Below are 27,543 nucleotides of genomic sequence, written 5' to 3'. Positions count from 1 at the left end.
TCTTCCTCTTTTAAAACATAAATCCCCCTCATTTCCTTTGATTGAGTAGGCTTAGAAGTGATAGTTTTTGAGGAGGTATCCCATGATTATGCTTATCAAAGTAAGTTTATCAAAATAATCGCACACATCATCAATTACTTGTTCATGAATTCCCCATTACACATCATCTTCACAAATTGGCGCATGGGTGAGGTCAATCCCTTATAGAAAAAGCTTGTTATATACCATGTTTCGTAGCTATGTCGTGGACATGAATTTATGAGATCTTTAAATCGCTCCCAACATTGGAAGAGGGTCTCATCATCTTTTTGCACAAAATTCATGATTGTTTTCCTTAAGGTATTTGTTTTATGATAGAGGAAGAGCTTTTTAAGGAGCTCACTTGTCATCTCAACCTATGTGCCAATGGACCTTAGTCTTAAGGAATGTGACCATGACTTAGCCTTTTCTTTTAAAGAGAAATGAAGCAATTTTAGTCTAACTATGTCCTCAGACATGTTTGAGAAGTGTAATGTTGATATTATCTCATCGAACTCTTTCATATGTAAGTATGGACTTTCAGATTCTAGTTCATGAAACTTAGGGAGGAGTTGAATTACCTTTAGTTTAATATCCACAGTTCTTGCATTCAATTGAAATATCATACAGGAAGGTGTACTCACTCTCGCCAGTTGTAAATAATCTCGTAGAGTACGAGGTGGGGGTGCATTATACACCTCGTTTTCATCTTGAACTTCCTCAACTAGTGGTTAAGGTTGATTTGCAACCATTACTTTAATTAACTGAGAGGATCTCAAGTGGTGTCTAATCCTGCGATAGATAGGCAACTCTTCGACTAATCCTCCTTCACTCAAAAGACAGGATGTTGTCACGAACCCACCTGAGCATGAAACACTCTCAGCCCTCAAGTAACTAAATAATTAAACCTTAAAAAAAAACTAGAAAAACTAAAATAAATAAGAGATCTAAAAAAAAAGATAAGAGAAGGGTTGGAACAAAATTATCGAATAAGAGTTGCTATGTTAGGATCCTACAAAATAGAAAACAATGTTAGTTTCTAAAAATAATTTCAGAAAAAATTCGAATCTAAAAACATAGCAGAAAAATAAATCTTAATCTTGACCTAATTATAATACCAATTAATTCCAGAAAAAATGTAACCGTACTCCCTGGCAATGACGTCAAAAACTTGTTCACAACCCCAAGTGTAGGGTTGTGATGTAGTAATAACTCGGTAAGACCGAGGTCAAATCCACAAGGACTAAACTTGTACGTATTCTGAAAATAACTAGAACTAAAACTAGAAAAAGATGTAAGTTGAAATCTAAATAATTGAGAGTAATTGTAAATAATGTTGATTAAAACTTATGAATTTAAAGGTGGAAACTAGGGTGTCAAGGATCCACTTGTAGCTATCGAGGTGCAACCTTACTTGATTCAAGGAACACAATTGGAATTGGAGTCATATCTTATCCAATTGGAAGATAAAGTAATTTAAATCAAATTTGAACTTTTCATTAACCTAATTCTCAATGGAGGAGAATTGTGATGATCGGAAGGGATTCCATCACCTTACCATTCCCATGAGATGATGGTGAATAATAGGATTTACCAATCTTACAATATCAAAACAAGAAAAGAATATATCCAAAGCTATCACAATATCTATTGTAATTTGAGTCACAATAAATTATAGAAAATTGAAAATATTTCTTTAATATCAAACTAGAAATCAATGAAGTTCAATAAGAATAAGAATCAAAACAAGATAATCATCCAAACATGCTACAAGCTTTACCTCTTAGCCTTATCTAAGATGTTTACCCTAGCATAAACATGATTGAAACCAAATCTCTTAAACAATGCATGAAAAATAAACTAGGGAAGAAGAAGAGCTCTTTGGCGGCTGCTCCACCCTTGTGCTATGCTCCTTAAGACCTTTACAAACCTTATAAAATGTTTTGGAGCATCCTAGGGAGTCTTATTTATATTTGTGGAACCATAACTTTTGCACTGAGTTGGAAAAAATCTAGAAACCGCCTCAAATTTACACACTTTGCGCAGTTTTTCAAAATAAACTTTTAAAATTTTTTTTTTTTAGACTCGGAGTTTCATAATATGTTTTTAAGGACAATTTTTAGGAATATGTTTTTTTAGGACAATTTTCAGGATTCATTTTCATTTTCTTTACTTCAAATCTTCGATTCTCTTCATTCCTCGATTGGTTTCCTTAAATCTTTGGCATGTAAATTCTTCATTAATGACTTTCAAATCTCCAAATCTTCATTTCGTAATCTTTTGAGCATAAATCTTCTTTTTGGCATCAGTTTTACTATAAGCTCTCAAAATCACCTCGCACATGAAAACATGCATAATTAGATCGATTAAGCACTATCATGTTTATAAAACCAAGGTATAAATAGGGAAAATATGCAATATTTCACACTCAACACCACCTAAGTTCAAATTTGAGTCACTCAATCTAACTTTGCGACACTATCGTTCAAGCTTCTATCAATTTCATCAAACTTGTATTAGCATCGTGCAACATTTATTCCATTTTCAAACCCTTTGCTCCTAGTATACATCAGCTTTACAGTGCATTCCATCATTTTCTCGCATCTAATTGGCAAGTTTATGCTCCGAGGCTTGCCGATATAATCGAATCCTGCCGACCAGAAACCTTAGCCAGTTAGACGTTGTCTAAGCATATACATTGCATTCCATTATTTTCTCATATATAAGCTGGCGGACGTATGCTCCGAGGCTTGCCGATACAATCAGAGCAGATCCCCCATGTATACATACATTGCACCCTGCACTCGATCGTTTTGAACGTCTACTCTGTGGCTTATCGATATAGTCATATCCTTCCCATAAGAAATTCTAATCGGTCAACCATCGCTACCATTGCATCATATTATATTTTCTGCATGTGAGAACTAACTTTATTTCTCATTAATTAGTCATATCTTGTGAAGTAAAGACCATGTGTCTGTACGATCAGAGTGGGTGCCTAACACTTTCCCTCTCTATAACCACGGTTCCTTTCTTGAAATTTCTGGAACATAAATTCACAAGCCATCTTGGGGTTAAGGATCTTCGGGTCCTCAATCGTAAGTGTTTCTACGGAGTTTAACCGACTGTAGAATTGTAATAATTGGTTAGTAGCAACTTTGGTCAAATATTACACCCTCTTACCCCTTTTATGAAAGCTCTCGAGTGAGGCAACTAGCGGAAGAAGTGACAATCAATCTCCCATCCCCTTAGGAAATCCGCCCTCCAGCTTTCACAAGCGACGACTTGAAGACGATTTCATTGGTGAATTTTTAGGAAAGACCTTCTAATGCATGTATTAGGTTATTTTGCTAGAAGGTTGGAGAGACAAAGGATGAGGAAGCACCCATTGCTGGTATGAAAGATAGTTAGGGTTTCAGAGCCAAGAAATAAGGAAGAAAGCTTAGGAAATGGGAAAACGTGTTGAAATGATGTATATATCGGTCATAATCAGGTGCATTAATTAAGCTGTAATCACGATCTCGTATGATATGAAGCTTATGCATGCGTCGCCATGGGAATAACTCTGTCTTTAAAAAAAAGCATGACCATTATTCGGAATTGTCTCAATCATGTGTGGTAAATGAGGTGTTGCCATGTGTCCTACAGAATAACCGCATTTATGAGGTGTCACAAGTCGTTTTCACCTTTTACTAAAGGCAAAGCGACGTGGGGGGCAATATTGTACCCTATTTCTGTCTGTTCCTACGAGAGCCAATTAAAAAGAGACACATGTAATTTTGCAAGTGTTACGTAATGTATTTAAAATCTGTGGAGATACTTGAAGAGGATTGTGTGGGTATACAACTGGCGTCTATCAAGTGATGTCACGTCATCCATAAAAAGTAATAGTGGTTGAGTGGAACGTGGCTGATCAGTAAGGAAACTTAGAACGGTTATCTGTACAAGTGGCAAGGTAAGAAGGAAATGCTCCAGGAGGTCAGTAGTGCTGAAACTGTTATAACAACCGTCAGAATATGGGAAGTATCCAAATGTTCAAATCAAGGTTATAAATAGCAAATGAATTCAGCGTAAGAAGTCATCTCATACCAAACCAAATATATTTTTCAATTATCTGTCATTTACATTCCTTATTGTAATATTTTATCGTTATCTGTCATTTACATTCCTTAGTGTAATCCACAATAGTAATCAAATAGTTGTTAACTTTAGCTATAATTTGAGTCTACACTCATATACTGGATTCAGTTCAAGCATTAAGCAAAGTTCTCCATCTAGAGAGGCGTTTTCCAATTGTTCTCCGCAGGCGACGGTAAGAATTTCTTTTTTGTTTCATCTGTACTAAAGAGAAAAAGTCCCCTCATATGGAAGGCAGATGTATGACCCATTTTCAGAAGATGAACCCCACCCTTTGATAATAGCCTGATTATCTTAAGCAACGTTGTGCAAGTGGTTGAATATGTGACTGATCTTATTAGTTGCCGGTCATATATAGTCGATTTCCGATGTATCTGCCTCTTTTGGCACTTAGGCTCGTAGTTGTTCAGTTTAAACTGAGCTGCACATTCAATTCTGGCATACCCACACTAATCACGTGACCGATATTAAAATAATGACATTTATGACTTCTTTTCCTAAACAACTGTCCAAGGTCAAATAAGATTATATAAACAACCTGCTCTTGCTACCTTGACTTACCTACAGTGGCTTCAACAATTTATTTGGTTTAACCTGAGTTAATTCTACATGTCCACCAAGCCTTAGGGAGCGTTCGACATCTCCACGAATAACAACTTGTTAGCTTATTTCTAAAAAAAAGAAGCTTTTAAATTGTTTGGTAAAAGTCTAATTATGGGGCTTGTTTTGTGTTAGAAAGTGGTAAATAATCTTCGATTTTATAAGTTGGGGAATTGTTACTCTTTGAAAAAGAGCTTATTCGGCTTAAGTGGGTAGACATTTTTTGCTAATTTTTTGACAAGTTCATTATCAAAATTTTCAAGTAATTCCTATATTACCCTCTTATTTTCTCCTTACAATCTCTTCAAGGTAGGTGTACATGATGAACGGCTCATATTGAAAGTGGGGCTCCACATGATGAATGGTCCACATTAAAAGTGGGCCCACATAATGCACAATCACATCAAAAGTGAGCGACACATGATGGATGACCCAGATCAAAGTATGGCCCTACACGATGACGATCCACATCAAAGGTGGGGTCCACATGATTGGTGGTGAACATTGAATGTGGGACCACATGATGGGAGGTTGGCATTAAAGGTGGGCCCACATGATGAATAACCTATATTGAAGGTTGGGCCCCACATGATGGATGATCCACAGCAAAGGTGAGACTTACATGATGGATGGTGGACATTAAGGTGGGTCCCACATGATGGATGACTCGGATCAAAATGTAGCCCGGATGATGGACTATCCACATTAAGTGGGCCCCACATGATAGATGATCTACAACCAATGTGGGACCCATACGATGGATGGTGGACATCAAAGGTGTGGCCCTCATGATGAACGGCCTTACATGATGTATGGTTCACATCAAGGTGGGCCCACATAATGAGCGATCCATATCAAAGGTGGGCCCCACGAGATGGATGACTTGCATCAAAGTGTGGCCCAACATGGCAGAATATTTACATCAACTGGGCCCCATTTGATGGTGGTCCATATCAAAAGTGGGACCCACACGATGGATGATGGCCATTGAAGGTGGCCCAAATGATGGTTAGTTGACATCAAATGTGAGCCCACATGATGAACAACCCATATTGTAGGTGGGCCCCCAAACAATTAAACGTCCACATTAAGGTGTTCCTGCATAATGGATGGAGTGAGCTTCACATGGTAGATGACTCACATCAAAGTGTGGCCCTGCGTAATGGATGGTGCACATTGAGTAGGCCTCGCCTAATTGATGGTCTAAATTCAATGTTTCGCATGATGGATAACCCACATCTAAAGTGGGCCACACAATGGATGATCCACATAAAAGGTGCGCCCCACACAATGAATGGTGGATATCAAAAGTTGGCCTCACATGATAGAAAATCCACTTCGAAGGTAAGGCCCACACTACAGACACATCAAATGTGGGCTTCACATGATAGGTGATGGGTACTTCGGTAGTGGAAAGGACAATAAACATTGACAGTGGGCCCTAATGATGAATGGTCCACATTCAAAATGGGTCTTTTATGATGGACGGTCCACTTTGAAGGTTTAGCTTACATGATTCGCGGTCCGCGCTCCATATGATGTATGGTCCACATCCAATATTCAACACAATAGATGATCCAAATATCTTAAAACATAAAGATTGTATGTAACTATTCAATTTTTTACCATTCCGTGTGGTCCATCTGAGGTGATATCCACGGAAACAACCATATGGATTTCAGAGCTTCCATAATATTTAAAAATAAGATCCACTACTCCTATATATATATAAAAAATTTCATATTTAAATGTTTTGCTAAACAAGCTTATTTCATATAGTAATTTTTTATTTTATTATTATTATTTTTTATTTTAATATAAAAACAAGTGTCAGAATATTAAAAAGGAAAAATAAAGAGCTTATTAATAGTTCTTACTGCAAAACTCATTACGACTCCCTTTTAGATTTCTGGTCTCAAATTCAACGAGCTGAATCTCAACTTGCGGTCCCCCAGCCAATAACTTCTAACCTTTCTTGTACGCCTTAAATCCAATCCATCCAATAGGATGGTCCCTGGATGAGAATTTCCTTAGGTAAAAATCAGTCAAATCTACTCGATGAATGGACCACGCTTGTACTTTTACTATCTATCAATGTCTAGAAATTATTCTCTATGATGTGTCACATACGAAGAGTGAATGGGGCTGAATTTTATACCAGGCGATCCTCATGGTCTGTCTAACCTATTGAGGGGTTGGATTTCACATTCACTCGATAACTTCGAAGCTTGTGATACAACCGGTTGGACTTGGCACCATCTCTCTAGATAAAATACGGTCTAGCATTTATTCAGTAAGACGCAATCCCAGCTGTTTTAAGGTTAGGGTTTCTGCTACTCGCGTCCTTGAGGAGCCCGACACAGAACGTCACTGGACAGAAGAAGACTCCCAGAAGAACCGAAGTCGAGAAGAGACTTTGGAAAGATCAGGCCTTACAATTTCTTCTCTCTTCCGAAAGAAAAACGCTTTGATTAGATTCGCGAACTAGGTAACTATGAAAGCCTCAGTTCTTCTCGAAAAAACCCCAATTCCATAATGAGAAATTTCTAGGGTTTTCTTTCTCTTCCATTGAATTTCCTCTATCTAGGTTTCTTTTATTTCATCAGACGCTCTTTCTTTTTTCCTTTCATGTTTTTGCAAATTTTTAGATTTTGATTTTCGAGAGTTTTTATTTCGTGCAGTTTATCACACCGTCTCGATTCGGTAATATCTTTCAAGGTCTTTTACGACCTTGTTGGGGATGGATTTCGACGAGTACGATTACCTAGAGAAGACTGTGGAAAATCCAGAGCCTCCGAAAGAGAAGGAATCTGCAAATGGCGATGCAGTGAAGTCAGAGGAGAGGGACCGGAGCCGCGGTTCGAAGCACAGGAACGAGGACGCTGACCGCGATGCGGACCACCACCGCAGCTCGAAGCGGCCAAGATCGGAGGATGAGCCCAGAGACCGCGATCGCGACCGGCATCGGGAACGGGAGTCGAGGTCGGATCGGAGCGAGAAGGACCGGCATAGGAGCAGCAGGGAACTGAGGGATAAGGATTGGGAGGAGAGGAATGGAAAGGAGAAGGACCGGGAGAGGGATAGGGAGCGGGAACGGGATCGCGACCGGGACCGGGATAGAGAACGAGAGAAGGAGAGAGAGCGGGAGCGGTCCCGTCGAAGCAGGAGCCGCTCTGAGAGGCACCGCAGTGAGCGTGATAAGGATGTGGAGCCTGTGAGGGAACGCGAGAAGAGCAGAGATAGGGAGTTTAGAGAAAAAGAAAGAGAAAGAGAGAGGGAGATACGAGATCGAGACCGGGATTCAAGGTATTTTCTTTTCTCCTCTGCACAGCAGACTATCATGTTTAGATAATGCCTCTTGTTTTATCATGCAATGCAGTTTATTTCAAATGATAAGTTGTTGGTAATGTGGAAATCTCTATATAAGTAATGTATAGATACACCAAAAAAAAGTAGTGCATAGTATTCTTTTGGTGAACAATTCACTGAACAAGGAATTAACTGAACAAGGAATTATTATCATGTATGGATCAAAGACCTGAGAGAATAGAATAGTATTCTTTCACTAATTATTTGATTTATATGGATACACATTTATGGATAGACACCAATCACTCATGTTGTATCCCATGTGCTTTCAGAATGTGTTCAAGAGTGTTTAGTCATTAGGCTACGAAAATGGCATTTTCTTTCCATTCCTTTAGCAATGCGAAAAGAAAATGCAGATTTCATTGAAGTGCTTGTTTCACGTTCAGGATGAGTAGCCAATATGGTTGTGGCATCTTGCGTTTGTGTTTTTATGAAAGATAAAACAATATTAAGAAAAAGGCAGGTGGAAATTACATCCACACTAAATAGCAATGAACAATGAGCTTCTTCTTTTCTCATTTTTCTATGTGTTGTCAGATTCGATGTACTTGAGTGACGATCTGGGCTGGTGATTCCCATTCTGGAGATCCAAAGTTTTTAGACTTGGGCTGCTCAAGGTTGATGCCTAACCATCTAGTGTGCGGAGTTGCCTGTCAGGTGGCCTTTTGCCCCTCCCATGAACACTTTCTTGGTAGAGAAGGATCTTTGGTGGATTCTTGACTCTCATATGATATTGGGTGAGAGATGGTTCCATGGTATTGGCTTGACACATCCATTCATGAAGTTGACTCCATTCGTTGTATTTGACCGAGCCCATTGGACCAACTTGGTGTCACACTACAAGGGATGTCGAGCCGTGCTTGGTGTGGTTGGGGTCTAAAATAATTACAAAGGTTAGAGGGGCTGAAGGTCAGGAGAGGCTGGGGCAGCACAGTTGCAGAGGGATAGTTGGTCCATCACAATGTCACAAGCATGGTCCTACGAAGAACGTTAATGAGCTAAAGTGTCAATTCCATTGTGGTTGTCAAACTCATTTGTGAGGATAGCCCAGGAGATTAAGGAGACTGAGCTACCCAAAGGCTCAATGTCACCCCCCCCCCCCCCCCCAATTGATGGGTTTTCACACTCCTATGAGGCAAAGTTGACCTTTCTCCGTTTCCTTAACTCTTTTCAGTATTGGTTCCACATACAAGGTGTGCAGCATCTTTGAAGCACACCCATCTTTTGGGGTGAAGGGGCCACTACCATTTATTCAAGTGCACAACCTTGCTTCATATTAAGCTTCTTGTGAAGATTTTTTTTTTTTTTTTGCGATTTCCCACCAACACTAACCTCTTTAGTTCTGTTGATGTCTATGTTGGCTTTATAATGCAAGTTAGGACAACCACAAGAAGCGTGTGATGAAGATTTGGGTTCCAAAGGTCTAACCTATGGGTCCTGTGGTTATCTGTAGCTTCCATGTGTGGTACATGTGTTTCTGTTTATAAAAGACATTTTTTTTCTATGAATTGAGTTTTTAAAAGTGTTTTAGGATTTTTAATTTTTTTTATTAACAATCGGTGTTCTTAGTATCGGTAACATTGCATGTTTTGCAACCTTGGGATATGAAAATATATGGTATCTCTCCCTCTCTCTCGGTCTTGAACGGGAAAAGAATGGAAGGGGATTGGCTGGTGTACCACACACTAGCTATATTGCTGATGTAGGTACGTGTTGTGCGAAGACAAGCACTGATGCTCCTCGAGCTCCGAGTTGTACGAACGGTTTAAAGGAAATAAAAGTTACATGGCCCCCACAGTGATGTATTTATAATATCTACACCGTTCATCTATTTTTAGAGTTCATTTTAGAACATTAACCAAAAAATGAATCATATCCAAATATCATCTGGACCATACCATAAATAGTTGCGGAGATAATGATTTTCACCATTAAACAATTTGTAGGGCCCACCATAGCGTTTATTTTACATCCAATCTGTTCATAAGGTCAAAAATACCTAATTAAAAGGGAATTTTTTTTCATATTGATCCAAAACTTCTATGACCCCAAAAAGGGTTTCAATGGTAGACGTTCAATCCCCCACTGCTTTTTGCAATGTGGTCCACTTGATAATTAGATCTGTATTATTTTTCGTGTCAAGCCTTAAGACGAGCTCGTCAAATGAATGGACGGTTTAGATATAACACATACCTCATGATCAGACCCACAAGACTTGTTGACATCAAGCGAATGGACTGCGTACGCGGCACGCTTTTATCGGACGGGTTAATGTACACGCGCCACATGGGCCCCACCATGATGTATGTATTTTATCCATGCCGTCCATTCATTTTGCCACATCATTTTAGGTCACTATCCAAAAAATTAGTAAGATCCAAATCTCAGGTGGACCACAGCATAGGAAACAGTGGTTATAGAATGCTCACCATTAAAAAATTCTTAGGTTCCACTGTAATGTTTATTTTCCATCTAACCTGTTAATTGGGTCACACTGACGTGGATGAAGGGAAAACACACATGTCAGCTTGATCTAAAACTTTTGTAGCCCCCAATTTTTTTTTAATGGTGGACATTTAATTATTGTTGTTTCTTATGGTGCAGTCCACCTGAGCTTTCGCTCTACCTCATTTTTGGGCTCATGCCCTAAAATTATTTGGCAAAATGGATGGACGGTGTGGATATAACAAATTCATCATGGGTGGGGCCCAAAAAACTTTGACACTCGTGTGCTACACTTCACAATCCAAGTCCCGCCTAATTCGAGCCCTTAAAAAATTGTACTCGAGACATGTATTAACTTAAAATTTACCAATTAAATTATGGACTATAATTGCTAACTCACAATGCCAAAATCAAATTGTTTGAATAGTTTTAATTGTTAATTTGTGGATGCTTATTTTTTAAAATAGGGCCTTTTGATTTTTTTTCATGATTCACTATCCAATAAATGTCCACCAATTCATAAGTGGGATAATGCCAATAAATTGCATGAATTTGAGGTTGATTTGGGGCATGTATTGGTCCTCCAAGTCAGCCCCAAATTGGCAATGACATCTACATAAATTTAATTTCATTTTTTTAAAAAACTATTGGGAGAAATGATATCAAATTGTTGAGTATATAAATTAGATATTTAGAAAATTAAATATATGAATTTTGTAGCCAAATTCAGGTTGTCTGGTTCATAAATTCATCAGATGGTTCGATACAACTTCTCACCAAAGAGTGGACCGTTGCACCACCATAAACATGTTCCAATTTATAAATGAATGCATAATTGGAATGCTTAGAATATTTCGGATTTAGTCCATATTTTTTTCGCAAAAAAAAAAATTGAACCGTTACGGGCCGTTACGCTTCCGTATCGCCGTTACGCTTCCGTATCGCCGTTACACCCCCTTATCTGTATCGGTATCGGAGGGCACTGTTATGTCAACCGATACCGATACGGGATACCTTGAATAAAAGAGAAGAAAGTGGCGTAAATATAAATGAAACCCACTCTGATACCACATAGAGTTTTGTAAAAGTAAAAGGAAATAGAAAAGAGGAAGAAAAGAGATGGGAAAAAGAGAATGGAGAGAGCACACTAATGTTGTGCGTACCTACTCTCTCCCCTGTTAGATTAAGTAAAACAGAAAAAGAAAAATAAAAATGCCAAAGGTATCATCCCTTACTAACAATATGATGTGCATATTAAGTGCACCAAATAAACTAAATAAAGAGCACATGGACAAACTAAAAACTAGGTGGGTTGTACAACCGTAAGACCCCTTATTGTAGTCATCCAGGTGGGCCATACTAACAGCCCACGTCCGCAGTCATTAACAATAGCATTGGAAGGGGTATTGATAGGGTAATCATCATGGTATTAAAAAACAGTTATGTAATGGCTGGGCCCAGGTCAGCTGTACAAATGGCCCACATCCACAGTCATTAACAATAGCATTGGAAGGGGCATTGATAAGGGCAATCATCATGCTATTAAAAAACGGTTATGTAATGGTTGGAATGATAGTTGCATAACAGTAACGGTGGGATCTGTTATGCGATACGGGGCTGTAATGGCTGTTCTGAAAAAATATCCAGCAACAGGCTGATACGGGGTTGTAATAGACCAAGACAGAGCTGATATAGGTTCTTCCTTCATTTTTTTAAAAAATTTATTTTTTATTATTACAAGGACGTAAAGGCCATTACAGCCCATATCGTAACGGCCATATGGTTGGCTGGTGGTTACAGCCATTATTACCATTATTGAATTCCTTGGTAATTATAAGATACATAGGAAGATAGGTAAGAATTGGGTCGATATGAGGGACAATTGGGATCATCATGATAACATCTTTTGAAAGGCATGTTGATTAGGAGAACTTGGATAGAGTCTGGCGATGGATATGGAAGGTCATAATGGGCATATGAATTCCTCTTGAAGACATCTCTAAGATAAAACATAAGTTGGATTTTAGGTTTGGGTTCAAGATCTAAACATTTTCGGTTGGTATGGTCTAGATGTAATGGTTTTGGGGGACTAGGAATAGTTAGGGATTTGTTGGATTTGGAGAGTGGAACCATTGGAGTTTTGATGGGTATGGGAAGAAAAAAGGGGAAAATGTATTGATGGCTCCATGATGGGTTTGGGAAGAAAAAAGGGGAAAAGGTTTTGATGGGTTTGGAGAGGAAAAGGGAAAGAAACGGAAAAAGGACCTTATTTTTCAAGTTCCCTGGGACAAGACTTGCTATGATGCCAAAGGATGCGAATGGGTCAACTAGTGAACTGCCAGTGATCATAGTCCGCTATGTCTTTTCCTATCAAATGGAACTAAAAGAAACTAAAGAATATGGGAAGAACCTAACAATCAACTAGCCCATTGCTGGTGATCACAACCCTTTCTCTCTTCTTCTACCAAATGAAACCAAAAGAAAAACCCCTAACTGTAAAATTTTGAAGGATCATTGTCGGCTGTTATAGGAAATGATGTCTTTTATATTGACTTCGACAACTTCGTCACGCCCCAAACTTAGAAACCGGGTTCACAAAATTCCCGATCGCCGAATCCGACGCTGACAACCTCCGTAGAGTCCCATTCTCGGCTCCCGGCACCCACATATCAGATCCGATTCTGGGATCCTATAAGGAGGATTTTCAACATGAATTGTTTTTTTTTTTTTTTTGTAAGAAGAAGCATAACCCATAAACAATAACCACAACATCACCACATATCCACTATATCAAAAACTTTGAGTACAATACATGAAGGGAAAATACAAGATAGATATAGAAACTCCAGAAGCTCAGTTGCACGCTTCTGCCTCAGCTCGACTGCGTCCTAGCGTCACCTACACACATCTATCGTGCATAAGCTTACAGAAAGCTCAGAGGGTGGTGTAAATGTGTGCGCAAGGTAAGTGCCAAGTATGTAATATTAGAGTAATGCGGAAACATGCTAGTAAATCCATGAATGTTGCAGTGAGTTACACAAATGATCATATTACACAAATGCAAGGTGCATGAGTTACACTATCCAATCATGCATCGATCCTGCGCGTGCCGCGCGCTCATGTGGGGGCAACTCTGTCTCTTAGGGAGTCCCATAACAATCCGCCAAATGGCATGTGCTATGATCAATCACTCCTCATATTAAGCATACATATGACGCGCATGGGCATGTATCATGAATTTATACTAAGCATGCTATACGGAGATGATATACTCTCCTCATATCAAGGATGGGCCTAGATGGCCTACCCATATCAAGAATGGGCCTAAGAACAAGGAATGAGCTTCCTCACCTGCTCCATCACATAGTAAACCGGGCTTCCTATGGGGCCTAATAAGCACAAGGTGGGCTCTATGACTAAGGCATGGAGGAAGCATAATCAATAGTGGGGGCCCAACGGTTTGGGTTAGCCCACTAAGGCTAGATAGGTAACACTATGGGGGCCCAAATCGATGAGAATGGGCCTAACAATGGGCCTAACAATGGGCCCTAGGGAGGTTCACAACATGGACATTTAACCACCGTTGTCCCCTAGAATGTGACCCATCATGAAATCTAATTTATAACGGGGCAGTACTACTTGGGAAACCAATGGGCAGCACTCATAACATCTCACACAACATGGTGGGCGTCAAGAAACGGCCTAAAGTCTACATATATCAAAATGGGCTATTTGGGACAGCCCATAGCCCAAAAATATACCATGGCCAAAGGAAACACAATACATACATTATGGTGGACTCACACATCACAATTGGGCCTCACATATACAATGCAATGGGCCATACATCACAATGGGCCTCACACAAGGGCCTCCTTTACATCACAATGGGCCTCATATTCATCACAATGGCCTCATCACAAGGGCCTCGTGTACATCACAATGGGCCTCATGAAACGGCCCATGGCCCTCACCATAGTTAGAAAGTAATTGGACAACATTCATATTATCTCATACATCATGTTGGGCTTCTTGGGTCAGCCCATGGTCTACATACATCAAGGTGGGCTACGTGGGGCAACCCTTAGCCCAGGAAAATGGTTGAGCAGCACATCCATCATGGTGGGCCCCCTTTAGGCAGCCCATAGGCTCCAAAAATTAGTGTACAACATGTACATCATAGTGACTTACAAAATAGCCCACACAGTCCAAATAATAGATGGGCAGCTCATACATTAAACCGGGCTCTTAGGATGGACATCTAGCCCATCTGGGCCTGCTGGACGTCTAGAAATCTGGACAGTCTGGCCCCATAAACATAAATGGAAGGTGGGCCTTTGCACAACATAAATGGGCAGCATGGGTATAAAATATACGACAAGTGGGCCCTGCACATACCCAGCAGGTGGGCTAGCTGGATATCCCATTGACGAACGACCTGGATTAAACACACCATGGTGGACCTGCTGCCACTGGACGACATGGATGAAACACATCCCGGTCGGCCCGCTATTGCTGGCAGCGTGGGTAAAACATATCACGGTGGGCCCGCTACTGCTAGGCAGCGGATACAACACATACGTCGTGGTAGGCCCCATCATCCCAATTGGACGGTGGAGATGAAGCACATACATCATGTAGGCCCCACAGCCGCTGGACGGCGTGGGTGCAACACACACATCACGACAGGTCCCACCGTCCAGGGTCTAGACAGTCTGGATGTGATACATAAATCATGGTGGGGTCCATGTCCCAGCCCTGGACGGCGTGGACAAAACACTTGCATCAGGTGGGGTCCAGTCCACGTCCAGGGACCGGACGGTATGGGTAAAACACTTACATCCGGTGGGTCCACGTGGTTGCCCACCAGCATTTGGATCAGGCCGATATTTGTGTTTTCTCTCCCGTCCAGGCCTGTCTGGGTCTACCGTTGGACTTCAGCAAGGTGGGCCCCCACAAGTGGACGGCGTGGATATACTACATAAATCATGGTGGGGCCCACGGATCAAGCTGATATTGGATGTTTTCCCCTCAACCAAGCCTGCACGGTCTGTCCATCCATGCAGGCCCAATCTGGGCAACAAGATGGGCCCTATTGCTGGATGGTGGGTGTCCCACTATTTGGACAACTACGGTAAGATACATACATCATCAGGTCGGCCACACATTAATATGGAAAGAGAGAGAGAGGAAGATTGGCCAAGGGGAGGGGTCTCCGCCACTATGAGCCTCTCCAAACAAATCCAAACCATACATCGTGGGCTCCATGCATGCATGGGCCCTACATCTAAAAATCTGAGGTGGGGATGCCATCCCCACCATGAAATTAGGGTCTAGATGATCCATCAAAGTCATGGATTAAATGAAACATCATGATGGGGTCCATGGAGAATGGTCCCATCATGGCTCATGCATGCAACAAGGGTGGGCCATTGGCCACACTTAAGGGGTCAAGCAGGATCTCCACCATTGATTGGTGGGTCTTACATGCCCCAATGCAAGAAAAATCAAGAAATAAGGAAGAAAATAAAAGATCTACTCCTAGACATGGCACCCACCTCAAATCTCCTCCTTCCACCCTTAGTTCTATTGCTCCAAAAGAAAGGTTTTAATGGATGTGATGGGCTTGGGATGGTTGGATTGAGAGATCTTGGGCTGCAATGAGGTTGGAAAAATGGAGGTTGGTTGGGATGTCCAAGCTCTCTGGCAAGGGAAGAATGAAAAGAAAAAGAGGGAGGGAGAGAGATAAGAGAGAGAGAAGAGGTAGATAGGCTAGGCAATGATTGCTCTTGGGAAGGGGTTGGCATGCTTGCATCATTACAAGGCATGCTTGTTAGCATGGTTGGAGGCTACTAGAATAGGGTGATGTCATCCCTAGGCTAGTAGCCTAGGATGACATCATCCTAATGGTTGTCTAGGGATATGCACTAATTGGAATGGCCCTGCAATGTGCGGTCCACGACCATAATGATGCGCAGGCCATAACTCTCAATCTAAGCGTCGCATTAGCGCACGAGACGCGGTGTTGGAACCACGGCAACGGCGCGGTCGCAATGGTATAGGTCTTGGGTTGAGTCGACTCGGGTTTATAGGATGCGACTTAGGGTCGCTCACAGATGCTATCTATAGGTTGTGGGTCACCAGAATTTGACGGGGTGGATCGCGGGATCCTAAGGAATGGAATGGTACCAGAACACAGGCCTGATAAAAGAAAATGCTAATATAATGAGAAATGACCAAAATGCACTTGAATTTTGTCACAACCATATGGTTCGTATGAAATAGGCCTTTTTTCATCATTTTGACATTCTTTGATGCCCAAAAGGCGGTCCGCAACAAAGTGATGAAAATACAAAAGGGAAACTTATTAAATCATGACTGCATCTAACCCTAAGAGTAATTAAAATGAATAAATACTATGAAAGTGATGACCAATTGATTCCATAGGCCCTACTGTGTAAGATGACTTTTGGTCTTATCAAATTTATCATTAGACCATGGATTTGGTCCATATCCTACATTAAGACAATCCGATGGTTGGATTAGCTAGACCTTCGATTGATCAACTTGTTTGGCCTTCTAGTTATATCGAAGCGTATGATGGAGTGGATCCTAAAGGTCCCATTCATGGTCCTATATCTAGTCCGAGCTGCTTGTTGCTACATGCATTTGAGTTTGTAAGAGGGTAACTTTTTCAATTAGTTAGGGTTTTTAAACAATTATCAAATAGTTTTTTAGCCAATTGAAGGTTTTAGAAGTGTTTTTTTGAGAGGCAATGCAATTATATTAAGAAACAAGGTGGGAACATCGCCATGCAGAACTGCAAGACTGAGGACCAAAAGGACTAAAAAGGCTCCAGAGGGTAACAAGTGAAGGGCTTGAACACCAAGGCCAAAGCCACCACATCCAGCTTGGCCTTCCTAAATGCCTCATCTGGGCTACAAAAGCCTTCTATTAAAGCACCTATTTTTATGTTCTTTCCAAATTGACCGTAAACCTGACAAAAGAGACAATCACCAAAGAGCCTTCCATTTTTTCGGAACACCGACCCATGCCAAGTGGTGAAAAACAGACTAGTCGAAGAGAGCATCACCCAAAGAGCTTGAGTTTTTTTAAGATCATGGAATGTCGGCCGAGAACTGTGGGCCCCACCGTGATGTGTGACGAACATCCAACCCATCAATTAGATGCACCCTTCCATGGTGGGCCATGGGCCTAAAAATCAGGCCAATCCATGACTTAGGTGGGCCACACCATAGACAACAATTGGGAGTGGATATCCACCCATTGAAATCTTCATGATTGATTATAGGGCCCACTAAGATGTGGTTTAGAAATCTAGACCATCCATTGTGTGTGTCCCACTTGGATGAGGGGTCACGCCAAGTTTCAGCCGTATCCAAAAATTAGGTGGCCCCAACAAGTGTTTTTAGACGTTTTATGCATGATTTTACACTGTTTCAGATGGTGTGGCCTGGTTGAGTTCCAGATACAACTGGTTTTTGGGATATCCCATAACCTAGAGAGGACCCACCAAATGCACGGTGTGGATGTCCATCACACATCACAATGGGCCCCACGGATTTCGACCTCATTGGAAGCTTCCATGAGGTCGACCTCATAGTACCATTTCCCTCTGTGTGTGTGTGTGTGTGTGTGTGTGTGTGTACCTTCCCATGAGGTCGACCTCATAGTACCATTTCCCTGTATGTATATATGTATATGTGCACGCACACACTTTATAAAGATGGGATATATGGATGAATAGACAAATAGATGCATGGCATATGGGTTTGGATTATTGGATAAAAATAGGAAGTGTGATCTTAGGAAAAATGTTGCCTTGTAGATAGGGGTGTACACCAAGTCGAGTTGGCCTCAGCTCGACTCGGCTCGGCTCGGTCCTTGAGCTTGACTGGCCAGCTCGGCTCGGTCAACAGCTTGGGCCAGTTCGAGCCGAGTGCGCATGTGCAACATTTTCACAAACACATGGACTGCACTTTCAAAATCTCACTGTATGTAAAACAACAGCAATGGTTTTACATGTATTTTATCAAACACCTTCTAAGTAACATAAAAATCAAGAAAAAAGGGTATTTGTTTCATATACATTCCTTCCTTGCTACCAGTCACACTTCGTTGAGTCATTTCATCAAACACTTAGGTGAGGAACATCAATATCAAAGCAACTGAGTCACCAAACTAGTTCGATTCGAGTTGGGTTCGATCTGAGTCGAGTCGAGCTGGGGCCAGCTCGAACTCGGCTCGAACTCATTTTTGAGCTCAAAAAATCAGCTCGACTCGGCCCAAACTTAGCTTCGAACCGAGTTGAATAGAGCTTTTTCGAGTTGAGTCAAGTCGAGCGAGCTAACCGAGCTAGCTCGGTTTGTGTACACCCCTACCTGTAGAGGGAAAAACCTAAAAATCAATCTTTTCCATGGAAGCTTGTGATTGTTTTGTGGTCCATTCTCATTTTCTTTTTCTCCTTCTAATAAAATCCTATCCCACCCTACATCACTTGGGCATGTTGATTAGTTAGTCCTTAGGCATAATGTTGGTATTTGGTAATTGATAAGTTGTAGAAAATTACTTAGTACTACCTTGTCATCATTTCTAATTTATGGACTCCAAATGGTCCTTATAATATAAAATGTGCTTCTCGAACTTGTATACACAAAGTTGTTTCTTTTTCTTATCTCCTGCCCCCCATCATCCACATCCTTAATTTTCCTATCATTTCGTGCTTGCACCTTTTCTTCCAATTTCACATTGAAAAACATGTTAACATTTTAACTTGCAAGTACTGGTTGCAGGTCAACTCACTCTTTGTCAAATATTTATGTTGAATGGGTGAATCCCAGGTCTGGTTAAATAATCTCAAATAGTGTAGTTGGTGTCTTGGTACTCTTTTCTTTTTCTTTCCTTGTCATTCTCTTCTGAGTTTTGGGTTTGATTGCATTTATTAATGGTTTCCTAGGCTCATCCCTTGTTATTGGGTCTTTGGAAATGAGATGGATCAACAGAAAACTTGGCCTACAAAGATCTCTACAATATGAGATGACTGTCACGTGCATAGTTCTATGCGATATGATCTCCCCCTTTTATAGTCAAATGACTACATATTTTATTTCATGGTCCTAGTTTTCTACTAGTGGTAAGTCTAGATAATAGGCAATGATGTTGAAATTTGGGGAGCATTTGTTGGGTTGAGCCGGCAGGCGCACTCACTCCAACGGCGTACCTTGCACATGATGGGTCTGCGAGGAAATGGGAACAACGGCTTAAAGCCATTAGGTGTAGGCACTTTCAAGAGGTGGAATGTTCTAGTAAGCAAATTCTTCGAGCCCCTCTTTCATCAGCGTCGTGGTTCCCTCTATCCGATCAATAGTGAGAGTCAATACCTCCATGTGCCTCTACTGTTTGTCCTGGAGCAACACTGAAGAACTTCATCCCGACACATCAACCGATCATTAAATGACGGAGACTTGGCTAGGGAAGACAGGGGATGGTTGCTTGAGGTAGCAATTCTTGCTTTGCTGTTGTATCCGACATAGGCCCAGATATAATGCACCTACCTACCCTTTGTCGCCGTGATGGTGAATAGATGAACCTATGACCTACCCAATAGTACCCACTAATATCATTAAGGGAGGAAAAAGGCACAGACCTCCCCCAACTGGACACTATACCTCGTAGGTCGAGGCCATGACCTGCAACTTCAGCACTAAAGCTAGACAAGTCAATCCCCTACCTATTTCATGCCTTAGTGTGATTGACGAAGGCTAGGCTGGTGAATTGGAAGTGATGTGGGTGAACATAACAAGGAAACAAGTGGAGCAGATGAGGGGCACCTGGACGCTGCTATAGTGATGGATGAGCTGGATGGTCACCTCGTGCACATTGTGGCATTGAACATGGTGGAATGGATTCAAACGTTGAGTTCCTCCCAGGCGTTGATCTCACGATGGCCCTCTAGCATGTCCACATGTTGCGTCTGCCACCACAGCTTCGCATCCCCTGAGAGAGACATTGTTGCCATTGTCACTTGGTTGTCCTCAGGGCCACTGAACCATGCTCCTAATTAGTGTAACATAGTTAAGTTAGTTGCTTGATCAACCAAGCAAGCACCGTCATTTCAATTGCTTTCGTGTGCAATGTTGAATGGTGAATTATGCCATTTTGATCTTCATCTATGAATCTGACCATCCTTACTAAACCTAAAACTCTCTGTTCATCCAAATCCCCCTGCTGAGAGAGACTTCATCCAAATCCTAAGACGAATTTGCCACTCATAAAGTGAGTCTGATGTAGGACAATTAACCACTTGCTCTAAAAGCTCGAACTAATAGAGCATGGCGAATTAATCCCTTTATCTCATAGTACAAGTCCGAAATCCATGGGTTAGGTCCTCGGCCGAACCTTCCTCGTGGGCCCCAAATCCTGTGGTTCTCCCTCACATGAGCCACCCGCCTCACACGGGCCATAAATCCATGGGTTCAGCGGGCCGCCCACCCCGAGTGTCCCCCCTGCATCCCACATGCCACCCCACTTGAGCCCGGTGTGAAAATGCCCCCGCATTAAACACCCTCGGTGAGGAATCTCGAACATGAGACCTCCCGCTCCGATACCAATTTAATGTATGCCAATTAACTACTTGCTTTAAAAGCTCGAATTGGCGAACTAATCCCTTTATGTCATAGTTCAGGCCCCAAATCTATGGGTCAGGTCCTCTGCCGAACCCTCCTCGTGGGCCCCAAATCCATGGGTTATACCTCACACGAGCCACCTGCCTCACATGGGCCCCAAATCCATAGGTTCCGCGGGCTGCTCACCCCAAGTGTGCCCCTGCATCTCACAGGCCACCCCACTCGAGCCCGGCGTGAAAACCCCCACATTAGAGTCCCCACCAGCACATAATAGGCTGTCAATCATACCACAGAGTTACTAAGAGCACTGTCACTCTTGCTAATAGTGGCCTGACTATGAGCAGTTGCTAACACCGACCACGCAGTTAGCAGCTGTGTCTTACTGCTGTCAGTTTCAAAATTTCCATTTTTGCTCTGATTCGCTCTGATTTTCGGCACTATTTCCACCCAGAAATTTTGACAAAGGCTTTAGACTCAGGATTTGCATTTTCAGGATCCTCCAGAGCCTACCCAAAGGTTCAGGCGGGATTGTAAGAAGTGGGTGATACATTTTTGTTTATCTATGAGAAGCTCTACGGTACCCACGTTTCCCAGTAGTGAGTCGTATCGTGCGTAACAAATTCTTATCAGGTTATAATAATTTAAGGGGGCCAGCTTACGGGCCAGGCGTCTCTCTGACCTTGATTTGGATTGTCAAAGTATGTGATGCTTACACTTGCATGCCTGGTGTCTAATAGCCGATGAAAACTGGCTACCTTTGGTACTGTGGCATCTAGAGCTGGTGGAGACTGATGCTCATTTTTTTCTGTTAATGTTGATTAATAGCATTAGATGTCTTGTTGTGTTCGGGATGTATTCTTTTCTCGCTTTGGTGCAGTCTTCTAATAAATTTGCTGTTCTCTCTCTCTCTCTCAAAAAAAAAGAAAGGAAAGATGTCTTCCTCCTAAATTCTCTGGGACAAAATTTAGACTTCTTTTGGTTGTTGGTGGATCGATTTTCTTCATTATCTGTAGATACTACCATCAGGTTTTGATGGTTGCCTTTGTTGGGTCAAATATCCCTTGTTTGAGAAGATCTTTACATACTTTCGCTTTAGCTGTGTTAGTCGTAATAGTCTAATATGTAGCACATGCAGCTTTTATATGGTTAGTCTATGCATATGCTGCTGTTGCTGCATTACTTTTTGCACTTGTTGGTCGAGGAAGATGTCTTGCTAGAGGAAAATATAAATTTTATTTTGCATTTCTTTAACCTTAGCTGAGGTGCTTCTGGGACTTGACATTTTCTTATATTCCAATTTTCCTGCCCTTTCATTTTCCTGCAAATGCAAGCTTGCTTCTCACAGTTTTTTATTTTAGCCAATCATTTGGGACTGTTACATTATTTCTGACACCACTAGCTAAAGTTTCATGTAATTTCTTCTATTTATCAAGATTGAAATTTCTGAATATTGAACATTAGATTCTGGGAACTCGCAGATATGCTAGAGCAATCTTCAGATGGTCATTCTGGCAACTGAGCCAGGCTCAGGAACTCAGGTCATGGGTCTTAAAAATTCATTCTCCCTAGAATTTCTGAAATCTATTTAGAAGCTTGCATTGCAAGATTGGGTTGGTGATGTCAGAGGTCTTGAAGAGGAGTGGGTGATGTCATGTTATAATTTTGGTTATCCTCCAGCTCAGAACACAATGGCTTAATTGTATTTATTCTGTTGCAGAAATGCTGGTGAGGAGAGTCATGGGCTTTGCTTCTCAGAAGCACTTCATCTTCTGATGACTGTGAGGAAAATGGGTATCCAGATGACAACCAGGAAAAAACCATAAATTCTTTTGCAGGATCAGATGTACCATTATCACTTTCTGTGGTTGATGATGTCCATTGTGAAGAACTAGGTCTTTTGGGCGTTAATAGCATGTTCCATTAATGGTCTTTTGGGAGGTCAAGTTTTACAAAATCATAGGGTCTGTGCTACATTTGAGTCCAAGTCTTCTGACTTTTATGCAACTGATGATAGTGGTTTATCTCACCACCTCTTGGGAATTAATAGCATGTCCCATCTATGGTCTTCTGAGAGGTCAAGTTTTACAACATCATGGGGTCTCTGCTACATTCGAGCCGAAGTTCTCTGAATTTTATGCAACTGATGCTAGCTGTTTACCTCATCACCTCTGAAAGGATCTTTTGCTCCTTTAGGTTCCAGAATTTCCCTGCCTTCAAATTTATTTATTTTTGGGCTGTCGTACGTCCAACTTGCATTTCCTCGACTAGTTTTCCCCATGAAGCGTTTGCATGCATTGCTGTTCCATCACCTTCCTATTTTATTCACTGCTCTATACAAAACTGCTGGACAAAATTGGCCTCCCCCCTCCCAATTTTATTTGCTACTGCATAGGTTTGTGTCCAGCTCTGCATTAACAACAAATGTGATGCTTACTTAATAGATATCCAACATAGGATCTGGCTGCTTAAGATTTGCAGGTTGATCTTACATGGTGATAATCTACTTCCACATTTGGTTTTGGTACCCCGAGTAGCTTGGTAAGCTATCGAATTTTGGTGGCTTGATTGCTCAGTACATATCTGACACTATACGTACATATACATGCGTGCGTGTTTGTACTCAACTACTAAGCGCTAAGTACAGGAATCACCGGTTGTTAGGTTTCAAATTTCAATTGATGATGCTCTTCAAAAAATAAAAATAAATTCAATTGATGACAGGTGTGCTAGATGGAGGTGCTTTTCTTGGAGGGGTTGGCACAACTGCATGATATTACTTACCTTCGTCCTTCTTCATCCATTGCATAACATGTTTGGCTACTTTAGATTTTAGGTTGCTTCATACAATATAGTGGCATCCTCTAGTCTCCTTGTTTATCCTTTTGTGAAATGCAAATATGGAATTTACAAAACAATTAGGAATTTTTTTCATTTATAGTTATTGCCTAAATTTGAATCATGTTGACCTCTTGTAGTTCCCTGCAGGAATATATTAGGTGGATCAGTACTTTGTACACGTGTTGGAGAAAGAATTTGCTGTCATTTCTGGATTTATTTATTTGTAAATATCTTGGCATTCTGATCACATTCATACACTGTTTCAGTTCAAGGAGCGATCAAATCCTTTTTAGTTATGCAACCTAGAGCTAATTAGAGTTATGGCTGGTGATCGTGTGGCACAAGGTTGGTTTGCTATTACTTTTTTCTGCTGGCATGAACTTTAAGGCTTTTATTTTCATGCAGACGATATAAAGAGAAGAAAGAAGAAGTTGCAGAGCCAGAGGCCGACCCTGAACGGGACCAAAGGACCGTATTTGCATATCAGGTCTTCATTTATATTTTTATGATTTATCTTTCTTAAAAGTATTTTCCTACTCGTACCGTTTTATTTTTTTGAGGGTTACGAAGTGATGTCTCTGCTCTCAATTTTGACAGATTTGCTTGAAGGCGGATGAAAGAGACGTGTATGAATTTTTTTCAAGGGCTGGAAAGGTTAGTATTGAGATTGATCTTTGTTCTTATTTCTGGAGGGGTACTATTTGCTACGTATCTCTCATGTACTTCTTAATATGATTACATTCATTATTTTAGTTTGTGTTTATCTTGTCATCTCTCTAAGGCAAGGGAAATGGTCTAAACAGGCATGAATAACTTGATGCATGGTTATAAGCAAAAAAGCATATAAGAAACCTACAGAAGACTGTCAAGTTACTCCATGGTGATGATGATTTCAGGCTCCTATGAGTTAGATCACCATGTTTTCTTGGGAAACTGGTGAACTCATGATTGTTTCTAATCAGTGCTTGCCATCTTGTATATTCTCTGATAATACCTATATATTTGACAAATGAGAGGCGCTGAGGCGGCTCAAAAAAGTTATTTATGCAAGATTGATATAAATTGGTTCTTATTACATGAAACTCTGCCTTTTGTTTAGTGTAATTGTTTTTGCATTCTAATATTCTCGTATTTGGTGAGTTTAATGGTGCACTTAAAACGTGACAGGCAATCATATAGGCTGCCTCTCATGGTGCAATAATATAAACTATAATATGACAGGGGAACATCGTTTGTAAGTTGAAGCTTTTGAGGATGTTGTTATACTTCTCCACCCATCGTCCTGCTAATGTCTTCATATTTTCTGCAGGTGCGGGATGTTCGTCTCATTATGGACCGTAATTCAAGACGTTCTAAGGGAGTTGGGTATGTTTCTTTCTTCCCCTTTTGACTTCATTTACAATTTCTTCATTTACAATTTCAAAATGATGTTCTGGCCATTGCACGCGTTCACAGCTGGCACGTGCAATGCACTTGTTGAGAGCATGAAGCAGTTTGCTAGACATGGTAAAGAAGGGTAGAGAAGTGATCAGAAAAGAAAGGGGGTTATTTGATGCTCTGGTACAGAGAATGACACTTCTGTTTTCAGAACCTGGACACATTGCATATACCACTCAATTTAACCGTCAACGTTGGAAAACACAATGTGAATGGGTCATCATCCAAAAATCAGATTGTCTAAGCAATCCTAACCTTTGATTAGTGGACAAATGTTTGGTTAATTCAAACCACAGGATATTTCTCATTGAACTGTCCTCAAAAGTCCATTCGGCTGTCTAGATAATCAAATCAGTAAAATATTTTGGTTTATGGTCCATCAATTTGTGTGTAAAAGTTTGAGTGGTCTGATTTAAGTTAATTGTATGCCAAGTGTACAATTTCTCCATGCATGTGTATCAACTGTTGTGCCCAACTAGAGATAAAAAATATCCTCTATCTTAAGCACAAATGTGCTCGGTGCAAAGCACTTTGTTGGCCTCTAAATTACCTAAATGCCCGTACATTTAATTGAAAACCTTTCTCATGCCCTTGAATAATGTATAGTTTTAGCGACATGTAAAATGAATTGCTCCAAGACTTTTCACCCTCGTGACTCTGTGACTTCTACCTAAATCACTTAAATGTCCCCTTGTTATTGAAGACCATGGCATCAACATTTCTGCGTAATTTATCTAATGGAGCTTACTAGAAACAATTCTGTGTATACAAGTAGTCATAAGACCTCTTCAAGATTGAAATGCAATTTTGTTCTACAGGTATATTGAATTTTATGATGCGATGTCAGTTCCAATGGCTATAGCACTCTCCGGTCAACCTCTTCTTGGTCAACCAGTGATGGTTAAACCATCAGAGGCTGAAAAGAATCTGGTTCAATCAAATACAGCTGTTGGGGGTGCAGGTGGTCTTATTGGACCTTATTCTGGGGGAGCTAGAAGGCTATATGTTGGCAATCTGCATTTCAATATCACAGAAGATCAACTTCGACAGGTATGGATTTAACTTTTGAACTTTGGACTGTTGAGAGCAATGACTGCTAAGTGTTTACTTTTGTGTTCCTTTCTAAAAACTTGTTACTACTTGATGGATGTAACATGATTAGTTTCTCTTAATAGTTGCACAAAAATTCTCCAATTAAGAATAAAGGTGGCTTCTGTGTCTATTTATGTCCCAAAATAGTCTTATTTTGTTTTTTCCTACTCTTGTCGGTGTCTCTTGCTGCCTCTATTAGCACTCTCTGGCATATGTTGATTGTGGGATTCCTGGTCTTTTTTGGGTTGAGCTAACATGGTTTCTAGGAGGTTTATAATTTCTTTAATCAACTTGTTCTGTGTCATTATGGGGGCATTTAGTAAGTTACTTAAGATAAGTTACTTATGCCATAAGTAGCTCATCTTGGTTTCTACTTATTAAGTAGATAAGTACGCTTGGTAATAACATACTTACCAGCCAAAAAGTAGAAAAGCATGTTTGGCTTCCAACATCGCAAGTAATTATCCCTCAAGTTTGTTTGGTCCCCCTTACAACCATTGATGCAGGGACATATAATGATCTAACCTTAGATGCATGTATAATTAGGTTAAAGAATATGCAAATAAATACACTAATTAACTAACCGTTTCCAATCAAAGGGATTAGGTAAATCTCAACACAAAGATGAGGTTATTTCGTCAGGATCATGCCCCTTATCATAAGATTACGTAAACAGTAAAAATGGAGGACCTAAGGATATGAGGATATCCCAGATCTAGTATAAGTCAGTCCATGGTCAAGTTTGGATCTAATTCTACTGACTAACCATCTCTCTTTTCTGTTCAAAATAGAAAGGGGGTATCCAGAGAGGAATGAAAGGGGTTAAGAACAAAGGGTTCGAGATGAAGAAAGTACGGGTCCTTTCATCGTTAAAAGAAAAGAAGGAATATGATTCTTACTTTTTCCTGCACCTCGAAGATCTAGAAAGAAGGAAACCTGAAATCGGGGTGGATTCCTAAAT

General features: G+C 40.8%; 1 protein-coding gene and 1 non-coding gene across 2 annotated transcripts in view; both read left to right on the top strand.

Annotated features, from left to right (window-relative positions):
* The first annotated feature begins 234 nt into the window (after window positions 1-234).
* Window positions 235-342, top strand: LOC131238259 (small nucleolar RNA R71). The gene has a single exon (XR_009167665.1). It is a non-coding gene; the product is annotated as a small nucleolar RNA R71 (small nucleolar RNA).
* A 6,723-nt stretch (window positions 343-7,065) lies between these two features.
* The window catches only part of LOC131237182 (uncharacterized), a 33,510-nt gene continuing 13,032 nt past the window's right edge, over window positions 7,066-27,543 (top strand). Inside the window, exons 1-6 of the mRNA XM_058234852.1 lie at window positions 7,066-7,243; window positions 7,437-8,061; window positions 24,459-24,540; window positions 24,651-24,707; window positions 25,363-25,418; window positions 26,309-26,540. Coding sequence (XP_058090835.1) covers window positions 7,496-8,061; window positions 24,459-24,540; window positions 24,651-24,707; window positions 25,363-25,418; window positions 26,309-26,540 — 993 coding nt within the window. The 5' untranslated portion in view covers window positions 7,066-7,243; window positions 7,437-7,495. The remainder of the gene's footprint in view (window positions 7,244-7,436; window positions 8,062-24,458; window positions 24,541-24,650; window positions 24,708-25,362; window positions 25,419-26,308; window positions 26,541-27,543) is intronic.

Source organism: Magnolia sinica, chromosome 2, assembly GCF_029962835.1.
Source record: "Magnolia sinica isolate HGM2019 chromosome 2, MsV1, whole genome shotgun sequence".
NCBI classification, from domain to species: domain Eukaryota; kingdom Viridiplantae; phylum Streptophyta; class Magnoliopsida; order Magnoliales; family Magnoliaceae; genus Magnolia; species Magnolia sinica.
Note: the sequence above shows the minus strand (reverse complement) of the source record. Positions and strands in the feature narration are given on the sequence as shown.